This window comes from Scleropages formosus, chromosome 25 (genome assembly GCF_900964775.1).
Source record: "Scleropages formosus chromosome 25, fSclFor1.1, whole genome shotgun sequence".
NCBI lineage: Eukaryota > Metazoa > Chordata > Actinopteri > Osteoglossiformes > Osteoglossidae > Scleropages > Scleropages formosus.
Window position 1 is genome coordinate 15,467,530 of NC_041830.1, and position 9,501 is coordinate 15,477,030.

The following is a 9,501-nucleotide window of genomic DNA, read 5'->3' on the forward strand; positions in this document are numbered from 1 at the left end:
TTACACCATTTAAATCCATAAATCATAGTTCCCGCTTCCCTAAATTTTGTATTTGTGTTTAGCTGGAGTCCATAACGAGTTCAATTACTTCTGATACAACAAAACACCATAGAAACCGAGAAAAAAGTACTGGAATCTGAATTCCAGTATTCAATTTTGTTCAAATACTCCTGATACAACATTCCTGTCGTGAAAATGTCAGTGTGAAAATATACATGTGTTGCAATACAACAGGAATTTTGCTTTTCCGTTCACTGATCATTTTAAGGTACTTCTGCTGTACTGCTGTCAACTGGAAACGTGACACTTTCTTACTGCACATTCCGTAAAAACATTTCACTCAATTTATTACATGCTGCTTGATCGAAAATAGTTGTCAGATTAGTTATCTGGGATGCTGTGCGCGCTCCTTTATTCGACTCGATTAGGCAGTGTAAGTTTTTATTTGTTTAAACGTAGTTTTTCAATAGCAGCAATATGACGATGGCTGAAACAAACTATAATTACCGCTAGATTTTATCTACCCGAACCTTAAACGAGTGACAGCTTTGCCTTGGATAGAGAACGTGGTTAAAACTGGACTGGCAGCGGAATCGGAAGACGTCGGGGTCCGGCCCTTCGTTTTCGACTGATGAAAATAAGAGCGTATGGACACTATACATTGAATTTATGGGGTGGGGGGGTCTTCAGCTGCATTTTCTTCCCAAAATCCTTTAAATTTAGCGTCCGTTCATTGTGTTTCACTCCCTACAGAGATAATATGTACTTATGAAGTACAACTATTTAACGGTTTTTTTCCTCCCTTGGGTGTTTCGGCCGATGTGCTGCGGAACTGAAACGTGGGATATTAAAGATGTTGCGAGAGGTAAATGACACTGTATCATCAATTCGGTGCGAAAGCATCGCTGCAGTGGGGCGGCGGGCCTGTGGACCTGTGCGGTTTGTCTGCATCCGGAGTCGTCCAGAGTGAGGAACCCGTGGAAAAAAAACACCGCGGTGAATTTCGTGCTTTTACTACAGCAAGAGAAAAAAAGGCTCGTGGGATATGACACAGAATGAATAGTATGAATACTACATATAATTCATTCAGTATGCATAAATAAAACATGTATCTCACTTTGCTTTTAGATTAAAATTTGAATTTATTCAAACTGTAAAACTGAACAGAAACACAAATGCATGTGTTTGAAAGGAAAGGTTTCAGAAAACATATTTATCAGCTGCATGCTGTCAATTTACATGAGTTATGGTGCAGGTTCTGTTGAACTCCATGACTGGGTTGCTTGGGGATGGGAGTGGTCACACCTGCTTTCCATCCCACCTGCTCTAGTCCTCCTCCGAGCTGTCCGCATGCTGCACGACACAGGGTTCAACCAGGCGGTCGTAGGAGAACGCCATCATCACCTGCGGAAGCCAAACGGCTCATCGGGAGGAGTCACTAGTCCCTGACATTTATTATAAAACCTTTGAAATACTAAGCGGAGTCTCACCTTATTCATTCTTCTTTTTTTTTTTTTTAACACGGATATTCACGGTAAAAAGTGGCAGACACACAGTACAATTCTTGTGAGCCACACATATACTCACAGACACCATAGCGAGGAGCCCCATCATCAGGCCCAGCATCACATAGAGGTTCCCTGTCAGCCCCCCCGCCCAAAGGGGGCCCAGGATGGTGGCCAGCCCCCCCACTGAGCGCCTCACACCCTGGCTGAACCCTGAACACACACACACACACACACACAGCACTAGGTTTCAGTATGCTAGAGTCCACCTCTTAAACCTAAGTGTACAATAAAGAAAAATAATACAATATAAATACATTAACATACAATTAACAAAGTTAATATAAAATAGAAAAATAAAATTATTTTAACAGTGTTCACACCCATGTCTTGTTTTTGGCTCATGAAAAATTAACAATGCTCAGTATTAATACGTGTTTTGCTACCTGGATTGAACATTTGTCTTCAAAACACAGTAAGGACTAAGTAGTATTTCCATACATTATTAGTTAAATGATGCCATTCGTCAGAGGGACAAATAGGGTGTAATGTCAGAGGGATGAATAGCCGTCCGTTTAACAGAGCTGCGATGTTCTTTAAATAACGCAAATGTTTTTCAGACAAAACGAGGCGTCGGGAGCCCCGCAGTATCGTCACGGGCCGACGGGGGGCGACGCTCACCTTGCGTCTTCTCCGAGGTGACTTTAGAGAAAAGGGACACCTGGGAAACTGCGACGAAGGGGAGTCCTAGGAGCTGCAGGAACACGCCGACGATGAACTGCCCCAGCTGCCAGGCGAACGCACCTGAGGGGGGTCCGCGGGGGCGGGAGGTCAGCGAGGATCTGCGGGACACGGGCAACCGCCTACGCCTCCTCCGCGAGGGCTCACCTTTGGGGCTGGCGACGAAAATGAGGCACCAGGCGCAGGCGATGCTGCAGATGAGCAGGCCCGCGGCCAGGACGACGCGGTCGGACACCCGGCGGCTCAGCCAGCGCACCAGCAGGAAGCCGCCGATGACCTCGACCCCGCACAGACAGTACATCACGCTGTTCTCCAGCTCGCCGAAGCCAAAGTACCTCTGAGTCAGGGGTGTAACCATGGTCTGCGGTGTAAAACAGCATAACGATTACGCCTCGCTTATTTTTCCCAGGTCTTTTAATAATAAGCAGGGGGTCGATTGTCTAGTTGGGGGGGAATTCCTACCTCCAGTGCAGTCTGGTTAAAGAGCGTGATGAACTGGGCTGTGAGGAGAACCACCACTTCCTCCCTCAGCAACTCTGGAGGGGAAAGGGGGGTGAGACCAGGTCAGAGTCATAACGATCCAACCGGCCGTCAGCTTTCAATAACTCCTTATGCAATAAACTATGTGTTGCTGGAGATGTGGATATGATGACGAAATCTGAATTTCCATAACTGCCTCTTATTTCTAATAAATCTGAACATTAAAAAAAGCTACACAACGTGGTGGCGCGAGACAACCAGCGGGGACCTTTACTATCTCTGAAGGCGTCCGACTTCTCGCATCCCGGCGGGGGAGAGGGGGGCGGCGACGGGGGTGCCGACGGGGAGGCCCGGCCATCGTCGGGGGTGACCCGGACCTCCGGCTGCTCGTTGACCGTCCCGTAACAGGAGTCGGGCGCCTCCGCGGCGGGCACCAGCGGTTTCACCTCGTCCCCCACCTCCCCCATGTCCATGTCCTGGGACCCCGGGTCCGGCGGGGGGACGTCCCAGTACATGAAGACCACCAGTATCTGCAGCAGGACCCACATGGCGCACATGAAGAGCTGGAGGAGAAGGGTTGGACGCGGGTTTGATCGGGAAGCCGCCGTCGACCCGACGTGCCCCAGAGCCATAATTACATGTGAAATTCATCAGACGGAGGAGTCCTGCAGGATTTCCTCGTGCAATTTTAATAAGCGGTGGGAACAGGTGACATAACGGTTAAGGCGCTAGAATTATGAGCTGCGGTAATGCTGCACCCTTGAGAGAACTAAATTAAATGTTATTTTATAAAAGTGTGCCATTGTCATCTACATAAGTTAGATTGAATAAAAGTGTGCGGCGCGCAATTCGATCGTTTAATCCGACGGGAACATTCGTAATTAAAATATCGGGCGGCTCACCCCTGGAGAGGTGTACTTGTTCACCACAAACGGCCCGAGCCGGAAATCGCAGAGCCTCAGAAAGACGTTGAACGCCGGACCTGCACAGAGCACAAGCGCGTGACAGTGAGCGCGGATCCCCGGCGGGGGGGGGGTCACTCGGAACCGCAAACATTTCAGGCCCAGACATCGTGCGGCGGGAACTGGCCGATGAGGAGTCCGGCCTGCCTGCACGCCATGACGGCCGCGAAGACGGTGGCGCGGTCCTCCGGCGCCGTGCTCCACGCGAGGAAGCCGAATATGGACGATCCGGCTCCGGCGCCGACGCCTGCGGGCCGACGAAACGCAGCACCTCAATTCTGTGCATTTTCACCTGCGATATTCACACGTATTCGTTGAGAGTTTTCTCTAAAGTAAATCACACTGATTTACCCATCCATGCAGCACAGCGTCACTTTCACCGTGTCACTTGAGGGTGAGCGCCTTGATCAAGCGCACCAGAGCAGGAGGTGGGATTTGAACCCGAGGCCACCGAGGCCACAGAAGCCCCGTAACGTAATGACCAAAGGAACTTAAAAAAATCGAGAAAAATGTACCTGCCACCAGTCGGCTAGACAGCAGGAGCCACTTGGAGAAGCCCATGAAGTACATGAAGTTACCTGGAAGGGACAAAGTGATAGTGAGGACGGAAGGAGCGGCGCAGAGCTGTGATGTAACCCGAGAGGAACGTGTCCCTCGTGCGTTTGGTCGCCTCCAAAGCAGCACGACAGAAAATGAGAGCAAAATCGCGATCGTAGTTTAGCGACCGCGCTCCTCACGTGCAGCGTCACTAATGTATTCTTCGCAAAACGTCGGTTTTCAAGTCCTTCACCCAGGAACAGCAGCCAAAGCTACAATCGAATGGACGTTTTAAAGGAAAGAACTAAAAACGTAAAGAAACTGTGTTTATCGCAAACGTTTTCGCGCACGGAACAAACGTCATCCGTGCGCATTTTCTCAGCACGGCTTTCCAAAAAAAGTCGATACATAAAATGAAAAGTAACACAAAAAACCCCCAAAAATGTCATTTTGTGCATCTCTTCCAAAAACTTCATTCCATTTCATGTCATTAGACATGTAGCAACTAGGGGCTGGTTGCCATGGCAACCTGTTGGTTTGCTTACCCACAATCTCAAAGATGTTGGCCAGGAGGACTATGTTCTTGGTGGTGCGGGTGCGGTCGGACCAGTGGCCGAAGACGGGGCCCGAGAGCAGTCCGCTCAGGCTGAACGCGGATAGGCCGAGGCCCAGGAAGTAGGGGGCGGCGCCCAGGGTCTGCAGGTAGCGCCATACGGTGGGCAGGATCACAGCTGCCAGGGAGGTGAAGGAGGTGAATTTATGCCCAGACCCTCCCCCAGTTCCACCCTCCCCAACACCAAAAGTCCTCTCTGCGGCACTTTTGCAAATAATTTCACTTGAACAGCTCCCGGGTGCTAGTTGTGCGACGAGGTCGCGACCCCATCTCGCTCTAAACGCGCTAAGCGACCCGCCTGCAGGTCACATGACATACATTTCTGATGTAAGTCTGCTTCTCGGTATCACTTCAAACCCGCTTTATAGCCATCTGAAAGTAAAATGAGAAAGATGAAAAACATAAAATGCTTAACACTTGGGATTTTTTTTAAAAATTCATGTTGCCATGAGGGGGGATGACGGTGGCGCGCGGAGAGGCCTCGACACCCCCGGCCCGTCTCGTTCGGCTTTCGGCTTTCCGTTAAAGACCGAAAATAGACCTCGGACGACATCATCGACCGCATCGAACTCCGACTTCATCAAAGTTTAAAGGCGTGGAGCCGAACGCTTAGCGTTCCGAAGTGAATGAAGCAAGCGGTGCCCCCACCGACAGGCCCTTCCGTGCATTTTTATCCTTCAAATAAATATTCATTACGGTGCCTTTTTTGTCATACAGCTGCTCCGGACACCTAGAATAAAAACACCCCAATATAAAAGACACATTAATTATTATAGCGCTGTTATAAATTACTGGGGAAATTCCGTACAACGCAGTTTGATGATACGGCACCGGTGGGGGGGGGGGGGCAGAGGGCACTCACCGTACTCCACGCCACTCAGAAGGAAAATGAATCCAACTGTGACGAACGTCAGCTCCCTTTTGCGCCGATGATCCATGTTGAGGGCCGCGCGTCCTGTCCGGGCAACTTTGGGGAGCGTCTTTCCGCGGGTAATCGCGTCCCCGGCGAGCGACGAGCCAACGGCGGCGGCCAGACGGCCAGTGAATGTTTAACGCGGGAGATGATGTGTCCAATTAGAGGCAGTCACCGCTGGCATCCCCCGCTGTCGGCGCGGACCGAGGTCACGGAAACTCACGGAAACTCACGGAAACTCACAAACCTGGGCAGATTCCCCGTGCCATTTAGACGAAAACCGCCGTGTAAAAATTTCTGCCGTAGTGGGTACAACACAGGTTTACTCTACGCAGTGTAAACAGCCTCCTTTGTCTTTTGCTGGATGTTATGACCTGGAAACTGGCTGCATGTGGAGATCTCAGCCAGGAATCTTCCCAACCCTCGATTTAATAAGTGGTATCAAACCCTCCTCCTCGTCTTCAACATTTGTTCGGAGGAATCCCCCCCATGGACGCGTACGGAAGAAACAAAATCTCCTTTTTTCTCGGTTTGAACTCGAAACCGTGTCTGCAACGTGACATCGCCAGAAAGATCACTTCATTGCAAACGAATAACTTATGAATGTACATTTTTCAGTTGAGGATATTTTTTTCCGGTACTTGATCCTCCCTCACGGGGCCGCGGAGCTCCGTCGCGTCTCACATCTCACATCCATCTATAATTCACAGCCTGCATCCTCACGCATCTTGGGTTCCGTCCTCGCCGGCTCTGCGATGCCACATTGCGCTGCGTGCTTAGTAATTTTCAAAGAAGAAAACAGTCTTCAAAATTAAAAAGAAAAAAGATGCAAGTAACATGACCACGGAACTAAAAGGTGTTGGTGCACCTTTTTAACGAAATTCAAAATTCATGTCCGGCCGGTACTGTAATATCACATCACTTTCAACTGGACACATGGAATTTCTCTATTAATGAGTAATCAGTTGTCTTTCACAGCATTAAAAAACACACATAAATATTTCAGTATACATATAGCTACTGATGAACGCAGCCCAAGAACTACCAGTTCAATAGCCGTTATTATTCCTTCAGTTTACAGAAAGGAAATTGCACAAAAATCTGTTCCAGTACATTAAAGTAATGCAGCAACGGATTGTTATGTATTTTCTGCCACTCCTTTGTAAGATAAAAAACTCATAGTTGAGTCCGGCGATTTGAATTAGCGTGAATCAAAGAGCTTTTTGTGCAATTTTCTTCCTTAAACATGTAATTCAATTTCCGCCCATCTGCTGCTTCCTGTTGCTGCCACAAAGAAATCTGTCTGTTCACGATTAAGTGTAGTGTTTTTAAAAGAAAAAAAAGGTTAAACCTATTTATTTCCTTATCTACAGCATATGCAGGTTCTACTGTTAGAGCTATTCAACATAACTTACTTAGGAAGCCGTACAAAAGAAATTTTGAAATTAATATAATTCCACAGGACTATTATGATGTACAGAATTCGTCATGTTTGTTTGTGCCCGATAGACATGAAGATTTTCAGAAATGTACTTTACACTTTCACCGATTCTGCTGTAGTAAATTGCACTGTAAGTGGTCCACAGTAACATGACGGTGAAAAGCCATATAAGGAATTAAGCTTTTTAACACAAAAGAAAACACTCACTCTTTACATATAAAAAGAATTTTTATTTACATGTTCCAGGCCAGTAATCATCAATCACTTTAAAGTTATCTTATTCCAAGAATGACATCACTTCCGTGTGGTCTCGGAGTCAACCTGGCAAAGAGTCCTAGGGGCAGAGGGACGGTGGAGACACACATATCAGAAAGCCAGTTTCTTCATGAGTAGGTAAACCCGGGAGTCCACCTCGAACCCGTGCAGGTTGTTGGCGTCTCCCTGCAGCCGCATCAACAGGCCTCCGTAAGAGACGTAGGCTGAGCTGGTGGTGAGAAAAGGCACAGGAGAGGTTGTGGACCTGAAACATGGGCGTGCAGGGTGGGCAGCGAAAAGTTGATGACCTTGCGGTGGAACTCACAGTCGTGTGGCCGCTTCCGTCGAGGTCTCGTCGCCCTCGATCTTGTACACCTTGCCGTACATGACGTAATCGAACTGGTCCGCCCTGCCAGGAATAACAGCGGCACAGACAGGCACAGGTGAGCAGCCTTTACATTTATTCATTACATTTATTCGTTTAGCTGACGCCTTTTCCCAAAGCGACTTACAATGTTAAGGTTACAATTATTAGAGCCTTTAAAGTTATGGGTGTCATATTCTGACATGCTGCTTATAAAAAAAGCAAAAAAATTAAAAAGGCCTTTTTGACCGCTTCTTCATATCTGGTGAGACGCTGCACGTGAGGGGTGTACCTTGAGGGTCGATCATCCTGTGGGTTGTATTCCCCGTCATCCGGAGTACCATCTTCATACAGGGTGCTCGCTATCACAAGCCTGAACTTGTCTCCTTCAGGGTGAGAAGGACACGAGGACGCAATGAGATGGACAGAAACAATTATGAATGCTGACTTCACCTCACTATGTCTTTCAATTTTTTGTTATTTAATTGGTTAGTTGGTCATTTAAATTACACTTAAAAGTGACTTATGATACTCCTAACAGCAATTTACCCACTTTTACACTTTAGTAATTTTAAATAATTCAGGGTAAGTACCTTGATCAAGCGGACTACAGCGGGAGATGAGATTAAAACTTGTGTCCTTTGACTGTAAGGCAGCAGCTTTAACCACTGCGTCACCTCTCGCCCCAGTACATTCCACACTCGACTGGGTTTCCCAAGTTTTCGCTCAAAAATGTATACATTCCTTTTGCCAACATCAAATTTAGACACGTGTGTTTTTCGTTTATCTTTCCTCTCTCCCTTACCGAGGTCAACAGGGTATATCTGCGTGTTGACGTCAAGAATGAGGTCCATTTTGAAAGACTCGCTCTCACAGTGCAGGCGAGACACTGAAAGGAAAAAGAAACATCACTAAGAGTGCATTATTACTTCGGCGGGCTGCATTGTTAATGGGAACCTTAAAAGGGAAAGACGACATGAGGTTTCTTTGGTCTAACCTCTGTCAAACTTCTTTCCATCAGGGTCAATGTCCTTCACATCAAAGATGTCTTCAAAAAGGATTCCTGCCATTTCTTCTCCAACTCAAGAAACCCCTGGAAAGAAACAATGCAAACTTTATCATCACCATCATCATCATTATCATTATTATTGTTATTATTTATGCAGGACCTTTCATAGGGAAAACACACACACCTGTACTTAAACCACCAGTGTATATTTCCCCTACAATTCATAAGTTCAAGTTCTCTTTACCCTCCATGATCAACACCACCAACACAACAAGCACCAATTACTATAAGATACATTACAGCAGCGTCAGAAACAAATATTTACTTCTACAGTAACAGACTAACTTCCAAGAAAGCTGAAACTCTCACAAACTTGCACTGACTCTTACTTCTTCAACCAGTCCAGTTTCTCAAAAATTATATCGCACGATTTAGTTTGAGTCCTCGAAAGATCACTTACTTACGTTTCGCTAATTTTTTTCACTTATCTTCCTGTCTATCGACGCTGTTATAAATTATTACAGTTATATTTTTAAAGAGCAAAGACGTGTTTACAGCACTCGCATTCATTCCAAGCGCACCTCCATGTGTGTGACCTCTGAACTTTACACCGGACATGCAGGACTTTCCCTTCCGGCGCACTGCTGTATTACCAATTATCACCGTGAGGTGGCGGTGTAT

At 47.0% G+C, this 9,501-nt stretch overlaps 2 protein-coding genes across 3 annotated transcripts; both read right to left on the reverse strand.

Moving 5' to 3' along the window:
- Window positions 1–1,326: 1,326 nt before the first annotated feature.
- LOC108921438 (major facilitator superfamily domain-containing protein 8-like) lies at window positions 1,327–5,776 on the reverse strand. The gene is made up of 11 exons (XM_029248986.1): window positions 5,701–5,776; window positions 4,771–4,956; window positions 4,204–4,266; window positions 3,816–3,935; window positions 3,629–3,708; window positions 2,995–3,289; window positions 2,709–2,782; window positions 2,394–2,607; window positions 2,187–2,309; window positions 1,588–1,718; window positions 1,327–1,404 (listed from the first exon to the last, which is right to left on the reverse strand). Exons 1-11 carry the CDS (start codon window positions 5,774–5,776, stop codon window positions 1,327–1,329), a joined length of 1,440 nt encoding a protein of 479 aa, XP_029104819.1.
- A 1,661-nt stretch (window positions 5,777–7,437) lies between these two features.
- On the reverse strand, window positions 7,438–9,409 carry polr2h (RNA polymerase II, I and III subunit H). 2 transcript variants are annotated; one of them, XM_018731280.1, is made up of 6 exons: window positions 9,285–9,409; window positions 8,809–8,904; window positions 8,617–8,700; window positions 8,104–8,197; window positions 7,773–7,856; window positions 7,438–7,676 (listed from the first exon to the last, which is right to left on the reverse strand). In XM_018731280.1, exons 2-6 carry the CDS (start codon window positions 8,879–8,881, stop codon window positions 7,559–7,561), a joined length of 453 nt encoding a protein of 150 aa, XP_018586796.1. In that variant the 5' UTR covers window positions 8,882–8,904; window positions 9,285–9,409; the 3' UTR covers window positions 7,438–7,558. The 2 variants fall into 2 exon arrangements, with proteins under 2 accessions (XP_018586796.1, XP_018586797.1); XM_018731281.1 differs by having other exon boundaries at window positions 9,281–9,409.
- Window positions 9,410–9,501: the final 92 nt, after the last annotated feature.

What these genes read in the sequence shown, in the direction of transcription:
- polr2h (XM_018731280.1), bottom strand. Translation starts at nt 8,881, where the DNA reads ATGGCAGGAATCCTTTTTGAAGACATCTTTGATGTGAAGGACATTGAC. An exon ending in TGGAAAGAAGTTTGACAGAG is followed by an intron (nt 8,701 to 8,808) that starts GTTAGACCAAAG and finishes TTTTCCTTTCAG; the next exon opens with TGTCTCGCCTGCACTGTGAG. An exon ending in GATATACCCTGTTGACCTCG is followed by an intron (nt 8,198 to 8,616) that starts GTAAGGGAGAGA and finishes CTCACCCTGAAG; the next exon opens with GAGACAAGTTCAGGCTTGTG.
- LOC108921438 (XM_029248986.1), bottom strand. Translation starts at nt 5,776, where the DNA reads ATGGATCATCGGCGCAAAAGGGAGCTGACGTTCGTCACAGTTGGATTC. An exon ending in ACAAGTACACCTCTCCAGGG is followed by an intron (nt 3,290 to 3,628) that starts GTGAGCCGCCCG and finishes CTTCTCCTCCAG; the next exon opens with CTCTTCATGTGCGCCATGTG. An exon ending in TTAACCAGACTGCACTGGAG is followed by an intron (nt 2,608 to 2,708) that starts GTAGGAATTCCC and finishes TTTACACCGCAG; the next exon opens with ACCATGGTTACACCCCTGAC.